Below are 24,115 nucleotides of genomic sequence, written 5' to 3'. Positions count from 1 at the left end.
TCTCTCTCACACACACACAGGGTAACTTTTTTTTTTTTTTGGCTGGTGCAGCATAAACCTCAGGCTTCCTTGCACTATGTGGCTAGTAATAATAATAATACAGTAGTTTCAAACAGTTTTTAAATTGTATGCAGCAGGACCAACTGATAATGTTATCAACAGCAAATACTAAATGGCATTCATGGAAGTAATCATAGAAGCTACTAGGCTTTTCAAACCAACAAAGAAGTACTGTTCAAGACTTAGACCTAAATAGATGTCAGATGAACTATTAAAACAAGTGGCAGAGAAGAAAAGTGCATGGGGTACATGCATATAAATTATCAGGTGATTCAGAAGCCTATAGTAGATATAAATTAGTCTGTAATCAAGTCACAAAGGAGGTTAGGAAAGTTAAGGTAGATTATGAGAAGTCTCTGGCAAAGGATGCAAAAAAAAAAAAAAAACAAGCAAAGCCTTCTTGCTTATATTAACAGTAGAAGGAAGGGACTGAATCACATTAGGCCACGATATAAACGGGTTAACTGTTGATGACCCTGCTCAGGTTGCTGACAAATTGAGTAGGTTATTTTTAGGGGAATAGATGACAGAAGTCTATCACTCTTCAATAGGAAGCTAAATGACTTTATGACAACTGAGAGGAAACTGAAAGCAGAATTGCTGAAGCTGAACATAAAAAAGGCACTTGGTGTGGATAGGATCTATCCAATCTTAATAAAAGAGACAGCAAAGGAGGTAAATATGCCTTTAGCCATTATGAGAGCATCCTTGGATTCAGAGGTCACTATAGTTTGGAGACGTGCATATGTATCCCCAATTCATAAAGGGGAATCAAAAGGTGTTTGACTAATTACAGACCAGTCAGTTTAGCATCTGTTCCAGGGAAAATAATGGAGTCACTCCTTAAAGAAGTAATACAGGACTGTCTGGACAAGAATACAATTTTCCTACAGTAACAGCATGGATTTGCTGAGGGGTGGCCTTGTCTAACCAATGTGATAGGTTACTGTGATGCAGTGACGAGGATCTGGATGCAAAAAATAATTCTGATATCACATACTTCGATTTCAGGAAGCCTTTTTATACTGTTGCAAATAAAAGACTGCTGTATAAACTGGAGCAATGTGGCATTAAGGGCAGATTACTGTTTTGGATAAAGGATGGTTAATTGAGAGAAGACAGATAGTGATTATCAATGGGCACTGCTCTTCGTGGACTAATGTTATCATCTGAGTCTTCCAGGGTTCAGTGCTGGACCCATTATTGTTTTTAATATTTATTAATGTTATTGATGAAGGTATATCAAACTTAATGTCAAAGTTTGCAGATGATACAAAGGTTGTCAGGGTGGTTAATAACAATAATGACGGTATGCTACTGAAGCAAGATTTTAAAAAATTAGGTTGATGGGCTGAGAAATGGCAGTTGAAGTTTAACATTGACAAATGCAAGGGGTACTATATATGGGTAGCTGTAATCTCATAGTAACTTATCAACTGTATGGAACTACAGTTGATAAGTAGAAAATCAACTTCAGAGTAGTAGAAAATGAATGGGACTAATTGTGCAATGAGATATGAAATTCTCTGAGAAGTGCAGATGTTCTGTACATCTGCTGGAACAGGTGCAGAGAAGGGCAGTGAGATTGGTGAAGAGAACACAAGAGTGCTCTTACCAAGAAAGAGCTTCAAGCTCTGCAAATTGCAGCTTCTGGAGACTAGGCACCTGCGGGGTAACCTGATTGAGGTGTTTAAGGCCTTGAATGGACTGAGTAAGCAAGATGAATGTGAATGGCATTCTTCCTCTTGCTGAGACTGCACACATGAGGGGGCATAAATTTAACTTGAGGAAGGATGGTTGTAGAATAGATGTGCAGAAGTTTTGAGCTCAGCCAGTGGGTGATTGATTGCTGGAACAGTCTTCCATCTGTTAATGTGGAAGTGGATGGTTTGAATAAATTTGAGGAAGAATTAGACAAATTCTTGAGATATGGATAGGTAAAGTGAGTAGTGTGTTTTTTTATTTTAGCTGATGCTATATAAGCTTGCTTTCTTTCATCATTTACTACCCATACTACTATATTCAGGGCAGTGGAAAATGAAAAAGACCTGGAGTAATTGTGCAGTTATACATGAAGTTCTATGAGAAATGTAGACAGGTTGCAAGGGCTGCTCATGGAGTTTTGTCTATGATACAGTATACAGTAACTTCCAGTCTGAAACCTTGTCCTGCACAAACAGCTTCAACTTCTCTAATATCTGCTACAAATTCCCTAAACGCTGATCTCCAGGCAATTCTCCAATGGGTCAAAGGTAATTTAGTTAATTTCAACACTTCTAAAACTCAATCCTGTCTTATATCTCACAAAAAGGATTCTTCTTCTCCTGTGCTTATCTTTGATGATACTCACATTTCTAGACAAGACCACATATCTCTGTTAGGGTTTACCCTAACTTCTAATCTCTCTCTCTCGCTCTCTCCCTTGCCATAAATATTGCTTCCTCTGCATCTAAAAAACTGGGTTTTTTCTTTCCCTCTCAGTGTTACTTTTTTCCAAACAGCTCACTCGTTACAAATTGCAAATCAGTCCTTCCATGAGATGTTGTTCCCACATCTGGGGAAGTATCTCCAAAACCTCTCTTAGGCATCTAGATTCCATTCAAAAGAGGGCAGTTAGGTTAATTAATAATCCATCTGTAACAATGATCTTCCAATGAATTTTGAAAAAATCATTGGAAAACTTCTTAACTTACTGAAAGGGATATTTATGCTTAATGAGAAGACATTAGATCCTTTAGAAACTCTTTTGTGTTCTTTGGGCTAAATGGCTTGATTAAAAGCAATTGATCTGACAATGTTTCTTTTTTTTTTTCTTTTTTTTTTCTTTTTTTTTCCTTTCGTTTCTGTTTTTTTTTTTGGCCGGAATGTATAATGTTGTTGATTGAGCTGAAAATTTTTTATCTGCATATAGAGTTATTTTCTTAAACAACACAAAGGATGATGCTACCATCCATAGTAAATTTTTTTCATGACTGCAATCCACAATTCTATAGGTTTAGTTGTAGATTTGATTTTTCACATTTTTAACAAAAGCTTCAAGTGCCTATTCTGTAATTTTTTTGATATCATGAGAATTAAAGCACATCAACATGTTTTCCCATGCAAATATTATTGTAATATTGTGATTTCAGGATTAAACTTGGTAACATGATTTCAGTCAATGAAATCACATTTCTAAGTTTAATCTCTTAAAAATAATCTAATGAATGAAAATATGCATACTGCTGGTAATATTCATGTATAACATGAATGAAAATGGTCACAATATGCAAATGTATATAATCCAATACATAGTTATGATCAATTCCTCAGTTTTTGTTTTTTTCCTTAAAAGTCAGTTCCCACATAAATAACCGTACACCCTTTTTTAAGTCCCAATAAAACTGACAACAGTTGGTAACATCAACTTTTAGTAGCAAGCTGATATTACAGAAAATATTCTCAGTTACCCTAACAAGTGAGTCCCTCACTAAAATTAACTCATCTAGAATTAAAGCAGTTGGTGTCTGATTCTCCATCCCATTTTTTTTTTTACATAAATAGCAGATTCTTCTTGTGGTGATGCCATTTGTTTAAATGATATTATTATCTATTTATTATTTTTGGTCACATTGAGTAATGGTTTTGCCTCTGATGTGAGCATATGCTCAAGCCTTGATGGTAGGAGAATAAACAAGCCTCTAGTTTAATCTCTCATGTGGGGGGAGGGGAAACCAAAGAAAGAAATTAAAAGCAGAGATACATACTAGTTCAGATTATTTCAATGTTCACGTTGAAATATAACAGAACATCCTTTACTGTTGTAGTTTATTCTCTTATTACTTGATATTAATGATGAATTTGAAACTATGATGTCATTTTTACTGAAATTTTCATGATAGTTTTACTTAGTTGTTATTTTTATTTTCCAGGCAAGCAAACAGAACAAGGACATTATGGATTGTGGACAATTTGTTCTAATAAAGCCCCTCGCTGGATTGAAAAGTGTAATTCATTAAGTACAGCATTTCAATTACCAATATATTCTATTCCAGCAGGTGCAGTTGGAATTATACACTTAGTGCTGATGCTTATCTTTATGCCTTTAGGAGTATTTCGAATGTTGCAAATGTTGAAAAATGCACCTGAACTCTTTATCCGTCCGAAAGTACTGTGCATTCTGAAGTTATCAATTGCATTTATTGGAGGCAAGTACATATTTCTTCCAAAAATTTTTGTCTCTAAAGATGTTAGCTTTTGCAAATTCTTGAAGTAGGATAAACTGATCTGCTAGAAATCTTTAGATAAATGAACCATACTATCAGAAGAGTTTCCTATAGACTTTTCTCAGATTATCTCTATATGAAATCTGTCACTTATTTTGTTTTGTTTTTTTGAAAATTTAAGTAAATCACATCATTTGTTTTTATGTGAAGTTATAATTTTTGACAGGGTTAGTGTTTGTTCATACAGTAGATCTCATCAGTCATGGGGGGGAATATGTTTCTGGTGATATCAATGATTAGCAAACTCACACGCCTATGGAAAATGGCATGGTTATGTTCCTAGTCTCACAAGATATTTTAATATGACTAGCATATCAAAAATTCTGTAAAGGGAGATAGCTAATTTATAAGACCAATTTATTAAAAAAATTAACATGCAAAGTAAAACAATTTTATAATAACATTAAATTACAAATTGATTTAAATTAATAAAACAGATTATTCCACTGAGGGAAAAAACTGCATAAATATAATCTAAGTGACTTGCAAACATCTTAAGTGGCAGATATTTAATAGCACATTTCAAAATAATGGAAATGTAAAACATTTTCACAGAAATGAAAGAATTCGGACCGTGAAAAGGAACTTATCAGAATTAAGTGTCATTATTAAATTTATCTCCCGCTCCCACAAATATGTCATGTTTTCTACAGATTGACTGACCACTGAACTAACTAAGAATTCATATAAGTTTAGATCTATAAAGCTTCAAGCTACAGAAGGTTTAATGTAACTTTATGCAAGTAGTGTAATAGCATCACTCTGTATGTAGTTATCATGCAAATAACATAAGTGCATCATTCTGTACATAACTATTATACAAGTAATTTAAGTGCATCATTCTGTACATAGCAATAATGACAAACTGAAATATGCACATGGTCCTATGAGCCATCATTCAATTTTGTTTCCACTTCCTACATTACCCACTATTCGAGTATTTCTAAGCACCTTGCCAAAATGCTCTACTGGTACCGTATTTAGTGTGTCCTGCATTTTGGCAGGAGGCTCCAATCGTTTATTACCTGTATCTAGAACCCCCATACTATTTCTCAAGCAGGGCAGAGCAGTCTGTTGGGTACACTGCCCAAATTGTGGGGTTTGTTATTTGAGATTATATCAAAGAAAGTTTAAGGATTCAGTCACTATTGCATGAGGATGCTATATTCATTCCACCATCTCTAACCAGTACTAGTTTGGTAACATAGGTGCTTTAATTCCGAAATTATCAGCTAGATAATATCAACATTCTGAATTTTCAGCTCTAAATTTTCAGCCTGAGACACTTCGTATTCTCACATTAAATCTTATATGAACCGTAACAGAGGATCTCATATTCACTCTATTATGGAATCCACTATTTTGTGGCATGATAACCACTGATTAAATATTTCCAGGATGTTCGGGTGCCCATTAATTGTCACTTCTGGCATCTGATTACCTATTTTTATCTCAGTTATGCATTCTGGTCTTTCTTCTACTTTGGGTATATCACATGCTTTATTCATATATATGTATATATATATATATTCCCTACAGTGTATAAGTTACCACAGTCTTGCACTTCAGAGAACTGATAAAGGAACATACAACTCTGAAAGCTACTCTGTGATTTTATTAGTACATTTATTTATGTATTATTCAATTAATTTTGTTTTTATTGTATTTCAAATTTATTGTTTATTTCTGTTAGTTTTTATTTACAGACAGTCTTCAAGTTACATTGTTCCAAATTATGTCATTTTAACATTATTTTTTAAACCTTTAAAATAAGTTTTGCAAGGAACAAAATCTCAACAGGGCCTTGCTTGTTTTTGACAACATACAAGTCATTTATGTGCATCCAACAAATACAACCTCTTTATTGGAACCAATAAACCAATAGTGGCAGCAACATTCACAGCCTATTATCTCTGGGGATTCTGCAACAGCTGATCACGTACACACACACACACACACACACACACACACACACACACACACACACACACACACACACACACACACACACACACACACACGGCACCTCCGTAGCCAGATGGGCAGGAGCAGCAGTGCGTAGCACACACTTCTTGATTAGACCGGGGTTCAAGCCCGTCACCATCGAATGCAGAAAGGTTATTGGGGAATGACCACTGCATATCCTGGAGCAATATGGCCTTAGTTGCTAATGCTCCTAAAAACCAAAACAACAACAACAGACACACACACACATGCACACACGCACGCTTGCTCGCTCGCTCACTCACTCACAGAGAGAAAAAAAAAAAAAAAATATATATATATATATATATATATATCTGCCACCGGTCCAAAATCCAAGGACAACATTGCTTAAAGATGAACAGTGTTTAGCAGAATATATATATACATATATATAGATGGTGTGTGTGTTCACAGTGCTCAGGAACTTGCCGGTGTTCCTGAAATTCAGTTACAGATTGTAGGATTGGAAAATGAGAATAGTTCTGAGAAATTGGACATGTAATGTGGTAGAGACACTGGAATTGCATATTGCTGAGCATCAGTGAAAATTGAGCTGGAGCAACAAAGGATAAGAATTTAGCAGAAAGAGAAAATGCAGACAGCACTGCAAGTAAAACAACTCACAACAAAAAGGATGACTGATGCCTTCAGTTTGTTCAAAAAAAAGGAATGAGCAGTCTTGTTTAAAATAACCAAAACACAGAATGAAGTGGCAAATTTATTCGAGAGTTTTTAAGTGATCTTTTGTGCTACTATAACGAACTGTAGCAAAAGAAGAGGCAAATTTCTGTTCAAATATCTATTCTTTGGCTTCTTAAAATGTGTGAATAGTTTAGCATGACTAATAGATGTTAATAATAAAGTGTGTAGGTATAGCGTATAATACATACGTATTTTTATTGTGTTCCTATTTTAATATGGATTTGTTTAATTTTTTGTTTTTATTGAGTTTAGCAGAAGCTTGAATTAAGTTGGCCAGCCTAAAATTTGACTATGAGAATGACGAATCTCCCCTTTATATAAATGTACATGTGTTTAAACATGTCTGATTTACATTTTTTCGGGATATGTCACTATTCGTAGGAACATATCCCCAATGTAAATCAGAGACTACTAGTATTTGATTGTTGCTTAAACAGCAAGTTAGATATTGCAAGAACTTTATCTCTGATTCATGCTCAAAAGTCTTTTTTAGTAATGAAGACTTAAGAAGACTGATTTAAGAAAATTTGCCTTTAATCAAAGGATAATCAACCCCCCAGGGGCTTACATCTGGTGAGTATGGGCTTGGCACACCCAGGGTCCTGAGCTGGATATCATCATTCTTCTCTTTCTTGGTGATTCCTCCCTCTCTCTCTCTCTCAGGCACCTCAGTAGCCAGGTGGGAAGGAGCAGCAGTGCATAGCACACGCTTCTTGAGACTGGGGTTCGAGCCCGTCACCACCAAATACGGAGGATGCGGAAAGGTCAGGGAATGACCACCGCATATCCCGGAGCAATATGGCCTTAGTTGCTATTGCTCCTAAAAAAAAACAAAGCAAACAAACAAATCTCTCTCTCTCTCTCTCTCTCTCTCTCTCTCTCTCTCTCTCTCTCTCTCTCTCTCTCTCTCTCTCTCTCAGGGTAATAAGGGAAATTTTTTTTTTTTTTTGGCTGGTGCAGCATAAGCCTGCTTCCTTGCACCATATGGCTAATAATAATTATCAGAACAAGTTACTACTTAGCCTTGTGAAGTCTGTCTTGATGATTTAAAAAGGGATTAGATGAATATTTGGAAGAAGCAGATAAAATATAAAATTGGAGAATTTTTAATGATATGTATTTCATTCATTTTTATTTATTATTATAAATCCTCCATGCATCATTCTCTAACAATGAGTTGCATGGCAATATTTAACTCCATTGTTCAATAGAGTTAAATGGCACTGTTTCTGGATCCATTATGGAATTCTGTCATAATGCCAAAGAAAAGGAAGCGCATCCGTAGCCAGGCGGGCAGGAGTGGCAGTGCGTAGCACATGGTTCTTGATTATACCGGGGTTTCAGCCCGTGACCACCAGATGCAGAAAGGTCAGGGAATGACCACCGCATATCCCTGGAGTGATATGGCCTTAGTTGCTAATGCTCCTAAAAACCAAATAACAACAACAAAGAAAAGGTGGGGATGGATAAAGTTTGGGAAAAAACGGATGGAAAAATTCCATCAAAAGTTATATGGTGATATTTCAGGGGCCCCAGAAATATCACCATATAACTCTGTTGCTTATTTGAAAGATCAATAACTGGGATGGGTGAATACACTGGTTAAGTAATATACTTGTAACGTACAAATTCACTTTTAATAAACTAAACTCTAATTTAACAAGTAGCATGTTTAATGTTATTAATGTTCTTCATTTAAAGCTTTCACATATTGTCACTTTCATAATATATAAAAATTTGAAATTGTTTTCTTACTAAAACAGATTATACTGCTATAAATTTAAACTACATTGCTGTAGAAATAGTAATATCACTCTCTTATCTTGAGAATATCACTCCAATATCCAGCAGAAATGATATTTTTATCTATATTTTCACATACCTCATTTTAGAGAATGCTTTCTCATAACTGAAATTGGCAGTAATAATCTGCATCAAAAAAAAAAAAAAAAAAGAAGAAGAAGCAGTTATATCTATATTTTTAGATAAACTTTTAAAATCTCACAAGGATTGCAGGTTGGAGGTCCTTCTCAAGAGCCTATCAATATAACTGTAATTTAAATATCTCTTATTCTATTTCTGTTTAGCTGTTTTGGCAGTACTCGTTGTCATTCTCAGCAGTATTGGAGAAAACAGATTACGGGGATATTCAATTGAAAAAAGTTGGGCATTTTGGATACAGGTAAGCAACATGCCTTTAAATTACTTTTTGCTAATTAATTTTACAATTTTTTTTAACTGCTTATTCATGTGCATGATAGTGACAGTATGTCCTTTGATTAGCAATACCAGAGGGCATTCTGAAAGACAAAATTCAAAGTTGAGGAAATCAAGAGCAATTACAAAACTAAACTGTTAATAACAGGGGTTTGCAAATAATAGATATAAAGATATATATTTTTTAGAATTTAAAATACATTTTAATTTTTTTTATTATAGAAATGATTGCACTTATTTTAACATTGGGGAGTTGGCTATCCTAATAGTACTAGTATTTGCCATATAGTGCAAGGAAGCCAGGCTTTTGCTGCACTGGCAAAAAAAAAAAAAAAAAAGTAAATAAGAAATACAAATTACATGCTTCCCTCCTCACACAGGTAACTATCCAGTTGGCCTTTTGGATTTATTCAAACTGTCAGCTTTAACACCATCTGTGAAGACAACTTGTTTCAGCAATCAACAATTCACTGGCTAAAAGAAGAAAACTTCCTATAATCTAGTCTAAACCTCTAATCCCTATAATTTGAATTTAGGGCCCTTATTTCTGGAATTCTTTATAACAGTCAAAATTCAACCATCATTCACTTTATTAACCACTCTGAGGTGCCTGGTTGCCAAGCTCTGTAGCTCATATAGTTGATCTCACTTTTTGCTGATCTCATTATGCGAGCTAGCTGCCAGTCTTTGGACCCTTTCAAAAAACTCAATGTTTTTTTTTTTTTCAGATGAGGTCTCCATACTTGAACACAGTATTCCAAATGTGGTCTTTATAATTGCCTTATACTGGGATTATGATCTCCCTATCACTACAGGATAACGTTTGATAAATCATCAATAGCACACCAAGTGCTTTCTTGGTTTCCTGTTTACACTGCTCAGAAAACTTCATCAGAAATCACCGTAACTCCCAAATTCCTTTCTTCCTCTACTGTTTTTAATTCATCCCCACTAAGTGTATAATTTATTTTGGGGTTGCTATACCCAAGTGAGCCGACTGGGCTAGCCGGGTGGGTAAAGTGCCTGCCTGGCAACCCAAAGGTCGCGGGTTCGATTCCCGCCTCGGGCTTGGATCAAAGTACTACAAAAACCTTGGGAGGTGCATTATGGCCACAGAAGCCTATGCGCCAACAGCTACCAAGGGGAAAAAAAAAAAAAAAAACAAACCCAAGTGTAAGACCTTGCATTTTGCAGCATTAAAACAGCTGCCACTTTTCTGACCATTTTCAAAGCCTGTTCAAGTCATCCCGAAGGAGTGCTGCTTGGTACTGATCATTAACGACTCTACTCACCTTTATGTTGTCTGCAAATTTTGACAGCATGCCTTCTATCTCTTCATTGATATCGTTTATGAAAATCAGAAACAACAGTGGTCCAAGCATGGATTCTTGGGGAACCCCACTCTTGATGTTACACCAATAGATTATCCCATTAATCACAACCTTTTGCCATCTCTCCTGCAGCTACCCAGCATCCATCTTAGAATCTTTCCAGTAATCCCAATATGTTCCTACTTATACAGTAACATGGGAGTGCTTTTATAATTCATTGCATTATCTGTTGCCTATTTCTCTTTCTACATTATCTCCTGAGTTGTACACAGAGTTACAATTTTTTCAGTCATTTCAAGTAATGAGTCTGTTTATGTAAAAATTGTTTTGAAATTTTTCCAGTACACGCTACCATCTTTTATCTGCATTTCCAATACTGCAGATACAGTTTTCATAGTTTTGGTTTTCATGGCAATATGAAAAACATTTTTTTTTAAATCAGAGGAGGACACTGCATTTGTTAACTGTTATTTCCAATTTTGGCTTATCAAAGCAGAAAATGAAGAAATTCTCTATACTTCTGATCTATAAGGTGATAAATCGAATTGATTGATACATAAATGGATGAAGAGGATATTTTGAAAGGGCAATAGAAAAAAAAAGTAATAATAAGTTAATTTTTATTTAAAGTAACCTTGTTACTGCTGCACAAATTTAAGGATTTTTTTATTAATTTTATGAATTCTGGTTTGATTTTTGACAGTAACTGTACTCTAATACTGGGTAATCAAAATAAGAATAAATTAATATTTACAAGCATTTATGTACAAAGTTATTTTCACAAAACTTAATTTCGTGAAGAAACACTTCACAGAAATCCACTATCGGAAACTGACTACAGAGAGCCCACATACAACTGGGAACGTCACTTGTGAAAGAGTTAAGATGCTCAGAAGTGATGTATATTACACAGATAGTGTTTTTTTAACCTGTAGTATTTAGCAAGCAGTCCTTGTAATAATCAGACTAATAAACTGATTTTATAAGTAAAGGTCAAAAGACAAAGAAACAAAAAAAAAAAAAAATCAACAAGACTTGCTGAAATACTATTATTTTTATATCTGCTGGCAAGTGTGTTCATTCTGCCTCTTAAATTTAACCAAAATGGCAACCTTGATTGCCTAAGGAGCCAGTTTATTCCAGTGATTGACAACATACTGGCACTAAATGTAAACTTCCAGAAGTTTGATATATCAGTTTCCCCAATGGTTTGTATTTATTCACTTAAATGTAAAAATCCCTCATTGTCCATTTGCTCCTCCTACCACCACCACTACCACCACAGTTCCTTATATCCTTATACACCTCATTCAGAATTTCCTGAGATGCCTAGTTTCCAAACTCTGTCACCTTCATCTTTATAATCCCCAAAACAAGACTAACAATTTCCTTTTATGCTGATTATGCACACAATAAATATTATGTGCATAGTTTGCAGAATAATTAAGATGAGTCACCCTTTCAAAAATCGCAATGCCCTTTTTCAGTTGCTGTCTCCAAATGTGAACACAATATTCCAAATGCAGTTGCACTAAGGGTCTGTATAATTGAACAATAATCTCCTTCCCTCTTGGACTGTAGAAACGTTGAATCCAACAATAACCTTATCATTAACTAATCGTTTTGTGTTCTCCTTCACAAACTCTTCCAACATCATCAAGTAATACCATTAATATCCAGGATCTTACCCACTTTCAGGCTCAGCAGTTTATCTGTTAGGCCCTGCTCTGTAATATCAAAATATCTGTGCTAGTGCTCAAGCACACTAGCACAGTATTATCTGGCTTAAGGAACTTTCTAGTAGATATCAATGCAAAGTATTTAGCTTAGGAGCCATACTGGTTGGATTATCTCTGATTTTTCCATTTATGTTGTGCAAAGATCCCATGTGGTTCACACTTTTCCTCTTCATATTTATATATGAATAAAACTGCTTGTCCCCAATGTGGCTCTTTTTGCTAGTGATTTCTCATACAGTACTTGGATTTTGTCTAGCTAACTCTGTCAGTGGTTTTGTTACAAATTAGCTGATTATATGAATCAGTCTTCCATTGCTCTTTAACTGCCCCCTGCCCCCCTTCTATCAAGCTGGCTAAATCCTTGTGCAGAACATCCTAAATGGAATGAATGCAATTGTAGCTTCAATAAATAAATGCCTTAAAAGTCATTCATAATTCAACTATACTTTCCTTTTGTACATTTCACCCCAACTTATAGAGCCCAAGAAGCTCTGTAATCCACAATAAAAAGCTCCTTTCTTGAAATTAAAACCCTTTCCATTACTCTCAACTACAAAAATCTCATTTACCATCATCCACTTTAGGATGCTATAGTAGTCATTCACTGTTAATAGTTTCTGTACCATCATATTTGTGATAGTACCCAGATGGCCAGATCAAATGTTTGTACTCATTGTACAAACATCCTTGTGTCATTTCTATCAATATGTGGACATGGGTGGACAAAGCAGTGTCGAGGCAGTTGGTGTGATATATGCACTGGGAAAGCAAAATTGAGAGTAGGAGTGTGTTATAAGCCTAATGGCTCTGATGAGTATAATGAACTGATGCTATTGAGGCAATATTAGGTTGGGTTGGAAAACTGCTAGTTTGGGGGAGATACATGGACTAAAAGATTAGCAGTAGCCACAGGAAGAGATTAGCATTAGTAGAGGCATTTGATGCAAGAAAGCAAGCTTATGCAGCATCAGCCAAAAAAATAAATAAATAAAATAAAATAAAATAAAAATAAATAAAAAATAACCACTTCCACTTTACCCCTCTGTTCGTTCGAAATACCTGTCCAGCTGAGCCTTAAACTTATTTAGGCTATCAACTTCCACGACAAGGGATGGAAGTCTGTTCCACCAACCAACCACCTGCTGGTTAAAGGCAAATTTCCTCACGTCTATCCTACATCTGTCTTTCCTCAATTTGAATTTATGCCCTCTCAGGTGATTATTCTGAGCAAGAGGAAGAATCCCATCAGCATTGAGCATGGTCAAACCATTCAAGGCTTTATACACCTCTATCAGATCACCTCGCTGGTGCCTAGTCTCCAGACACTGTAATTTGCAAAACTTAAGCCTTTCTTCATAAGAGCACCCCTTTGTTCCATTCACTAATCTTGTTGACCTTCTCTGTACTCGTTCCAGCATCTCTACATCCTTCTTAAAATGAGGCCTCCAGACCTGTATACAGTACTCTAGGTGTGCCTGACCATTGCCTTATACAAGGGAATAATCACCTCCTTATCCCTGCTAGAAAAATTACTATATATCATTGACAATACACCATGAGCTACTCTAGCAGCCCATCTGGACTGCTCAGAAAACTTCATATCTGCCTGCACAACCACCCTCAGGTCCCTTTCATTCTCTACCACTGTCAGTGTAGTACCACAGAGTTGATACGTTGCTCTGGGGTTGCTGTTTCCCATATGTAGTACTTTACATTTGTCAATGTTAAACTTCATTTGCCACCTCTCAGCCCATCTGCTCAACCATTCCAGATCCTGTTGCAGTAGCATAGTGTCAGTAGTGTCCTTGACAACCCTGCCAACCTTCGTATCATCTGCAAACTTGGACATTAAGCTTGATATACCATCATCAATATCATTTATAAATACAGAAAACAATAATGGAACCAATACTGAACCCTGAGGGACTCCACTAATAACATTAGTCCACGATGAGCAGTGTCCATTGATTACCACTCTCTGTCTTCTCCCCCTCAACCACCCCTTTATCCATAGTAGCAATTTGCCTCCAATGCCACACTGCTCCAATTTGTGCAGCAGTCTTCCATGTGCAACAGTATCAAAAACCTTTCTAAGAATGTATATAATATCAAAGTTATTCCCTGCATCCAGTTCTTTTGTGACATAGTATCCAATCAAATTGGTCAAGCAAGACTTCCCCTTAACAAAACCATGCTGTGTCCGAGCTATAACTGAAGTCTTGTCTAGATGATCCTGCAGTGCTTTCACCAGTGCCTCCATTAATTTTCTGGGAACAGAAGTTAAACTAACAGGTCTATAATTACTTGTGTCGCCCTTTGATCCTCCTTTGTGAATTGGGGTCACATTTGCACATCTCCAGTCCATGGGTACTTCCCCTGAGTCCAAGGTAGCTCTCATAATTATGGCTAAGGGTTTGCTTACTTCCTTTGCTGCATCCTTTAATATAACTGGATAGATCCTAACCACCCCAGGTGCCTTTCTTGTGTAGATGAAAGTGATTCTCGCACTGCTTCTATTGGAATCAGCAACAGCCAGAAAAACAAGGTGCAGGGGATTTCAGAGACTGCTGGGAGTCATTTCGGAACAAGTAAATACATGGGCTCTGTTACGGTTGCTAAGAATAGGAACACGTGCATGTATACTTGTGTGTACACCAATGCTAGGAGGGTACTAAATAAATTTGATGAATTTGAGGTGTTGCTCAAAACATCAAAGGCAGATATTGTTGGGATATCAGAGACGTGGTGTCACACAGATAAAAGGAATGCAGAAATGGAATTTTGGGAATACAATGTGTACAGGAAGGATAGACAGGATAGGAAGGGAGGAGGGGTTATGCTATTAGTTAAGAAACACAAAATCCAAGGAAGTACAGCCAGTTGACATGGCTGAACAGAGACTGTGTTGAGTCAGTTTGGTGTGACATAAACACTGGGAAAGCAAAATTGAGAGTAGGAGTGTGTTATAGGCCTAATGACTCTGATGAGTATAACAAACAACTGTACAGAGAAATGGAGTGTGCCAGTAAATCAGATTGTCTTATAATGGGGGATTTTAATTTCCCAGATATTGATATTTCCCAGATACACTCGCTCACCAGCAAGATAAAAAGAAATTTAGGAGCAAGACTTTTGTGGATTTATTGGATGACTGTTTTCTACAGCAGCATGTTCAGGAGGCAACTAGAGGAAGTAATACTCTTGATCTGATTATTAGTAGTAATTCTTCATGCATTAAGAATCTGCAGATAAAGGAACCACTAGGTGGCAGTGATCACAGTGTGCTGAAGTGGGATTTACTCAAATAGGTAACTACCATCGGGGGATGGGGGGAGTTAAGGGAAGGCTTTTTACTCTCATAAAAAAGTGACTGTGGTGGTCTGAGACAGTTTTTAAATTCTGTACGGTGGGACCAAGTGATGATGTTACCAACAGCAAATTCAAAATGGAAAGCATTCAAAGAATTAATCTTGGAAGCTACTAGGCTTTTCATACTAACTAAGAAATAATGTTCAAGCTTTAGGCCTAAATGGGTCAGATGAACTATTGAGACATGTGGCACAAAAAAAAAAAAAATGCATGGGATACACATAAATTAACAGGTGACATGGAAGCCTATGATAGATATAAGCTGATCTGTAACAAAGTCACAAAGGAGGTTAGGCAGGCAAAGGCAGATTAAGAGAGATCGTTAGCAAAGGATGCAAAGAAAAACAGCAAAGGGTTTTTTACTTATGTAAACTCCAGAAGGAAGGGAATGAATCAGATTGGTCCACATGATATCAATGGTTCAACTGTTGACGATCCTGCTCAGATAGCTAACAAACTAAATGATTATTTTGCATCTACATTCACACATGAGGAGTTATTCAGTGAGGGGAATGCCAGAGGTGTATTAAACTCTAGCAGTGAGCTAGATGATTTTGTAATAACTGAGAGCAAAGTGGAAGGGAAATTGTTGAAGTTAAACATAAGAAAGGCACCTAGGGTGGATGTGATCTATCCAGTTATATTAAAGGAGGTAGCAAAGGAAGTAAGCAAACCCTTTGCCATAATTATGAGAGCTTCCTTGGACTCAGGGGAGGTACCCATGGACTGGAGATGTGCAAATGTGACCCCAATTCAAAAAGGGGGATCAAAGGGAGACACAGGTAATTACAGACCTGTTAGTTTAACTTCTGTTCTAGGGAAATTAATGGAGGCAATGGTTAAAGAAGCACTGCAGGATCATCTAGACAAGACTTCAGTTATAGCTCAGATACAGCATGGGTTTATTAAGAGGAAGTCTTGTATGACCAGCTTGACTGGATACTATGATGTGGTCACAAAAGAACTGGATGCAAAGAATAATTTTGATATCATATATTTGGATCTTAGAAAGGCTTTTGACACTGTTGCACATTTGAAGCACATTTTGAAGACTCTACACAAATTGGAGCAGTGTGGCACTGAACGAAAATTGCTGCTATGGATAAAGGGATGGTTGAGTGGGAGAAGACAGAGAGTGATAATCAATGGACGATGCTCTTTGTAGACTAATGTTATTAGTGGAGTCCCCCAGGGTTCAGTGTTGGGTCAATTGTTGTTTTCTTTATTAATTTATTATTTGTTAATGATATTGACGATGGTATATCAGGCTTAATGTCTACGTTTTCAGACAATACGAAGATTGGCAGGGTTGTTAATGACACTAATGATAGTATGCTACTGCAACAGGATCTAGAAAAGTCGAGCAGATGAGCTGAGAGGTTGCAACTAAAGTTTAAAATTGACAAATGTAAAGTACTGCATATTGGAAGCAGTAACCCCAGAGTAACATTGCAACTGTGTGGTACTACACTGACGGTTTGTTTGTTATTTGGTTTTTAGGAGCATTAGCAACTAAGGCCATACTGCTCCGAGGATCTGCGGTGGTCATTCCCTGACCTTTCTGCATTCTCCATATTTGGTGGGCATGGGCTCGAAACCCAGTCTAATCAAGAAGCGTGTGCTACGCACTGCTGCTGCTGCCCACCTGGCTACGGAGGCGCCTACACTGACGGTGGTAGAGAATGAAAAGGACCTGGGGGTAATTGGACAGTCAGACATGAAGTTTTTTGAGTAGTGCAGACAGTCTGCAAGAGTAGGTCATAGTATCTTGTCAATGATATAGAGGAATTTTTCTAGAAGGGATAAGGAAGTGATTATCCCTTATATAAGGCAATGGTTAGGCCACTCCTTGAGTACCGTATACAGGTCTGGAGGCCTCATTTCACAAGATTAGTGAATGGAACAAAGGGTTGCTCTTATGAAGAAAGGCTTAAGTTTTGCAAATTACACTATCTGGAGACTAGGTACCTGTGAGGTGATCTGATTGAGGTGTATAAGACCTTGAATGGTTTTAGCAGGCTCAATGCTGATGGGAGTCTTCCTCTTGCTCAGAATAATCGCCTGAGAGGACATAAATGCAAATTGAGGAAGGACAGTTGTAGTATGGATATGTGGAAGTTTTCCTTTAGCCTGCAGGTGGTTGATTGCTGGAAAAAACTTTTATCTGTTGTAGAAGTTGATAGCTTAAAAAAATTCAACGTAGAACTAAACAAACATTTGGAGCAAGTGGATGGATGAAATGAGAAGGTGTTTTTTTTTTTTTTTTTTTTGGCTGATGCTGTATAAGCTTGCTTTCTTACATCATATGCCTTTACTAATGCTAATGCTAATCACAATGTTTATCTGTATCAGTATGCCCCTAATATATTGATACAGAAGACAGTCATCAAACCAATTCAAAAAAATTCCTGCCACAAGTTGAGCTACCCATCTATGATTTCGAGTCAGCAAGTGGTTAGCTGAAATCCCTTCTAACAATGCACTGAAGACTTACTTGCCTATTCAAATTAAATTCAGTTCTTATCGTACTCATCACTATCCCTTGCAGCGTGCAGTCCATCTCCAGCAATTAGTGTACACTATATACAATAGCACATATGTACAATATCTACGTATATGTGTACATAAGTACAGTAATACCCCAACTTACGCAAACTCGGAGTTATGCGGTTCTTGATTTTTGCGTTTGGTGTATATCTAAAATTAGCTTACCAGTGATTTGGAAGTCAAATCATAAAGCTTGGGTGACAGCTTCCGTTTTTGAGGACTCGTTTGGGCACCACTTCAAATCCGAAGTCGAGCGTTATTGCTAGTCTAAACAGATTCCATTTAAAGTGATGCTTCTTATTGACAATGCACCCGGTCACCCTCCTGCCACCCTAATTAATTTCGACCCACATGTGAAAGTTGTGTTTTTGCCTCCAAACACAACCAGCTTGCTTCAACCGATGGACCAGGGAGTCATCAAAACATTCAAAGCTTACTACACGAGGTGTTCGTTTGCACGTCTGAATGAAGCTATGAGACAAAATGGTGAGATATCTGTTAAAGACTTTTGGAAACAATTCAATGTTTTAGATGCCGTAAGAATCATTGAAGAATCTTGGGATGAAATTCACAAAAAAACTTGAATGGTGCCTGGAAGAAACTTTGTTCATTTTTTTTTCAAAAACGAGACAAAAACAACGCCAGAAACTGATCATGTCGCTCATGCGATAGAAGTTGTTAATCTTGCCAGGAAATTAGATTTGGAAGTCAATGGTGATGTCGTCAACGAGCTGTTGGATTCACATAGTGAGGAGCTGACAATGAATGAGCTCATAGAGATGCGTGAGCAAAACATCACTGAAGTATCCGACACTTCAGACCCAGTTCCACCAGAAAAGCACATGACAATTGCAAGCTTGACAGAAGGTCTCAGCTCAATTGAAAAGGGCTTAAAAATTTTAGAAAACATAGACTCCAACGAAGAATGCGTTATAGCTACAAAGCAAGGAATAAAAAAAATTATTAGCTTGCTATGAAGAAATTCTGCATGAAAAAAAGAAGGCGCGGTGTCTTCAGACGAATTTGTTAGATTTTATGAAGCCATCAACATCGAAATAACTTTTTTACGTAACTCATTTATTTTTTTAATACATATTTTGTATTAATATGTATAAAGAACTGCAATTTTATTGAATATTTTTCTTCTGAACTAGTGTTTTTATTAGTCTTTGGTCCCAATTAAACAAAATTTATATGTATTTATATGCAAAGTTGTACCCCGACTTCCGCGAATTTCACTTAAGCGATTTTCGTCGGACCCTCCTATCGCGTAACTTCGGGGTATTCCTGTATACATAGATACAGTCTCAGACATTTAAAATAATCTCTTAAATGTGTTATATTATTGACAGAGCATATTTTAAAAGAAATACTGAGGTGCGAAGACAGAGAGTGGTAATCAATGGACACTGCTCGTCGTGGACTAATGTTATTAGTGGAGTCCCTCAGGGCTCAGTGTTGGGTCCATTATTGTTTTCTGTATTTATAAATGATATTGATGATGGTATATCAAGCTTAATGTCCAAGTTTGCAGACGATACAAAGGTTGGCAGGGTTGTCAAGGACACTACTGACACTATGCTGCTGCAACAGGATCTGGAAAGGTTGAGCAGATGGGCTGAGAGGTGGCAAATGAAGTTTAACATTGACAAATGTAAAGTACTACACATGGGAAACAGCAACCCCAGAGCAACGTATCAACTCTGTGGTACTACACTGACAGTGGTAGAGAATGAAAGGGACTTGGGGGTGGTTGTGCAGGCAGATATGAAGTTCTCTGAGCAGTGCAGATGGGCTGCAAGAGTAGCTCATGGAGTATTGTCAATGATATACAGGAATTTTTCCAGCAGGGATAAGGAGGTGATTATTCCCTTGTATAAGGCAATGGTCAGGCCACACCTAGAGTACTGTATACAGGTCTGGAGGCCTCATTTCAAGAAGGATGTAGAGATGCTGGAACGAGTACAGAGAAGGTCAACAAGATTAGTGAATGGAACAAAGGGGTGCTCTTACGAAGAAAGGCTTAAGTTTTGCAAATTACAGTGTCTGGAGACTAGGCACCAGCGAGGTGATCTGATAGAGGTGTATAAAGCCTTAAATGGTTTGACCATGCTCAATGCTGATGGGATTCTTCCTCTTGCTCAGAATAATCACCTGAGAGGGAATAAATTCAAATTGAGGAAAGACAGATGTAGGATAGACGTGCGGAAATTTGCCTTTAGCCAGTGGGTGGTTGGTTGGTGGAACAGACTTCCATCCCTTGTAGTGGAGGTTGATAGCCTAAATAAGTTTAAGGCTCAGCTGGACAGGTATTTTGAACGAACAGAGGGGTGAAGTGGGTTTTTTTTTGTTTTTTTTTTTTGGCTGATGCTGCATAAGCTTGCTTTCTTGCATCAAATGCCTCTACTAATGCTAATGCTAATGCTAATGCATGATAGCAGTTAAGTTCTAATCCTTGATGAGAATTCTTCACCAAAACTTCTTGCTCGACCAGAGTAGGTTCCTCTCCTTCATCATATCAAATTTCAGGTTCCATTATATCTGCAATGAGTTCTTCATTCATGCACATCCTGAAAAACAATGTGTGTGCATCCTCTTCAGCATAGTCTTAAAAACACGTTTCCCTCTAAATTTCGGTGATAACACACATCCTCAAAATTTTTTTACTATTATTGGACTGTTCTTTCAGATTAATGAAAGAAGAAACATGCAAAATTTCATTCTTTGCATCACTCGAGGCAAACAAATTCAGATTCTCTGAAGTGGTTAGAAATTGCTTTTTCTCAACTTCATCTCTTGCTTGCAATTGATCAACTTGCAATTTGCAGAGAAAGGTTTACTAAGAAAGGTTTCTTAGTAAGAGCATCCCTTTGTTTCAAATCTGAACATATCCTGATAGCAGATAGCCTCCTTATATTTTAGATTTGCACAGAACACACTCGCTCTGTTCTGTGCAAGTTTCACTTTAACTCAGAATATCATATGAACTCCTCATTTCCTGCTCAAAAAACCAGTCTGGTTATTGTAAAAACCAAAAATCTTCTCAATTTTTCTGCTTCTCCTATTTCTGACTTATATTCCACCTCTCCCACTTATTTCAACCAATGGTAGCTCCTTCCAACAATCAATTAATGTCTGGTTGAAAGCAAATTTTTGCACATCTGTCCTGAAGCCATACATTTTAAATTTATGTCCCCTTGTGTTCATTGTCTGAGAACAATTTAGAATACCATCATCAAGTTCACTCAATCCATTTAAAGCCTTAAATACTTTAATCAGGTCTTCTCATAAGTGCCTGGTTTCCAAGGAGTGAGATTTTCAGAACTGAGGCCCTTTGTGATAAGGGTACCACTTTGGGTTCTTGACTAATCTCATTGCTCTTCTTTGCATCCATTTTAAGAGATCCACATGTTCTTTGAAATGAAACTTCCAGACCTGCCAGACCTGTATGCAGTATTCAAAATGGGGCCTAACCACTGCCTTATAAAATGGGATAGTCACCTCCTTGTCCTTCCTGGACAAGTTCTTGTACATCACTGACAGAACTGCATGAGCTCTTTTAACAGCCTGTCTGTACTACTCAGAGAACTTCATACTGGACGGCACAATTACCCCTAGGTCTCTTTTGTTCTCCACCAGATTGAACGTGGTACCACCTAATTGGTATGTTATTCTGAGATTACTGCTGCCTATATGCAATACCTTGCATTTACTTTCAAATTTCAATTGCCACTTCTCAGCCCAATGGCCTAATTTAACTAGGTCTTGATGCAATAGTGTGACTTGTTTCCTGTCATTAACCACCCTGCCAGCCTTTCTCTCATCTACAAATGTTAATTGGAAGATCTTTACCAGTGATTTTATCTGATTTTAGTGATTTTAGGTTAAATCTAGAAATTGATGAAAACTTTATGCATAAATGCTTTTAAATATTAATCTGATCCTTATTCTCCAGTGGTGGACATTCATGGTCACCACTGGAGTAAAATTACTGCCAAAATATGAGACTTAAAAAAAAAAGCATAAAAAACTTTTTGATCCAGTATTATCCTCTATATGTATTTATTTATCACTTAATTCAATTCCATCAATTTCTAGATCTGTATTCAGAATTTTGGCTTTTTTAAAACTTAGATCAGAAAACAATGGCAAACAAGTGTGATCTCTGATCTTCAAAAGTATTTCAGTGCTGCCATCTACTCATAATGTGCCTGTTATTAGTTGGAAAAGTAAATGACAGCAAACAGCACACTAATAGAAGATTAAGACAATTTGTCTGTTGAATGCCTCATTATTTGAAATGTTATCAGAAATGATCTTGAAAAATTTAAATATACATATTTATTTCCCAGAGCCCATACATAAAAAAATAAATTTATGTATTTACTACTAAAATAGTTAATCCACATATATTAATTTAATCCTCACAAATCCTACATTCTTCTTTATCCATTAACTTGTACTTTATCTCAAAAAAGTATGACACATTTGGTCAGACTGGAGGTTATATTGTTTTTCTTACATTTTCTGAATTTTACATATTCAGATATTAATAACTTGTTCTAGTCTCTAAAATAGTGTTTTCCTTGGATCACTATATGCAGAACTATGTTTGTGGAATATCAATCTTTTATTTTTGTGAAAAGTAACCTTGATCAGGTCAACTACAGAATACAATTCTTTCCCTCCACCTGATGAAACAGAAGACCACGAGTCATTATGGCCAATGTGCCCTGGATCTGGATAGCATGGAGCCCTGACACATTTTTATAGACCTAAAAATAAGATTTATATGCCCTGAACCAACATTAAACTGCACTGTTCCATGGTTCCCTAAAGCCTTGCTGCCTAAGCAACTGTGCCACCACAACTTAGTAAACCCAGCCTTGCCCATGGCAATAATGCATCGTTTAAGCACTTTAATCTAGATTAAAGCTGTTTAAATTAATTTAATAAATGAAACTTAAATTTAATTTAAGTTTCATTTATTAAAATTAATTTAAACTTAATTAATCTTTACATAGCAACTACGAAATATTGTTCAAGGTTTAGGCCTAAATGGATGTCAGATGAACTAATGAGACATATGGCAGAGAAGGGAAATGCATGGGATACATATAAATTAATGGGTGACATGTAAGTCTATGATAGATATAAGCTGGTCTGTAACCAAGTCACAAAGGAAATTAGGCAGGCAAAGGCAGATTATGAGAAATCATTGGCAAAGGATGCAAAGAAAAACAGAAAAGAGTTCTTTACCTATGTAAACTCTAGAAGGAAAGGGATAAATCAGATTGGTCCACTGGATATTGATGGTTCAACTGTTAATGATCCTGCTCAGTTGGCTAACAAACTAAATGGGTATTTTGTATCTACATTCACACATCAGGAGTTATTCAGGAAGGGGAATACCAGAGGTGAAGTAAACTCTGGCAGTGAGCTAGATGATTTTGTAATAACTGAGAGGAAAGTTGAGGATAAACTTAAAAGAGGCATGCGGGGTGGATGGGATCTATCCAGTTATATTAAAGGAGGAAGCAAAGGAAGTAAGCAAACCCTCAGCCATAATTATGAGAGCTTCTTTGGACTCAGGGGAGATACCCATAGACTGGAGATGTGCAAATGTGACCCCAATTCATAAAGGAGGATCAAAGGCTGACACAAGTAATTATAGACCTGTGAGTTTAACTTCTGTTCCAGGAAAATTAATGGAGGCACTGGTTAAAGCACTGCAGGATCATCTAGACAAGACTTCAGTTATAGATCGGACACAGCATCGTTTTGTTAAGAGAAAGTGTTCCCTGACCAATTTGATTGGATACTATGATGCAGTCACAAAATAACTGCATGCAGGGAATAACTTTGATATTATATATTTGGATCTTAGAAAGGCTTTTGA

General features: G+C 36.7%; 1 protein-coding gene across 1 annotated transcript in view; it reads left to right on the top strand.

The window, feature by feature from the left end:
* The window catches only part of LOC150089198 (uncharacterized), a 51,181-nt gene that overhangs the window by 21,769 nt on the left and 5,297 nt on the right, over positions 1-24,115 (top strand). Inside the window, exons 3-4 of the mRNA XM_090390368.1 lie at positions 3,972-4,247; positions 9,101-9,195. Coding sequence (XP_090246494.1) covers positions 3,972-4,247; positions 9,101-9,195 — 371 coding nt within the window. The remainder of the gene's footprint in view (positions 1-3,971; positions 4,248-9,100; positions 9,196-24,115) is intronic.

The sequence above is a fragment of the Mastigoproctus giganteus genome, chromosome 2, assembly GCF_048544385.1.
Source record: "Mastigoproctus giganteus isolate SK-2022 chromosome 2, ASM4854438v1, whole genome shotgun sequence".
In the NCBI taxonomy this organism is placed as follows: Eukaryota; Metazoa; Arthropoda; class Arachnida; order Uropygi; family Thelyphonidae; genus Mastigoproctus; species Mastigoproctus giganteus.
Note: the sequence above shows the minus strand (reverse complement) of the source record. Positions and strands in the feature narration are given on the sequence as shown.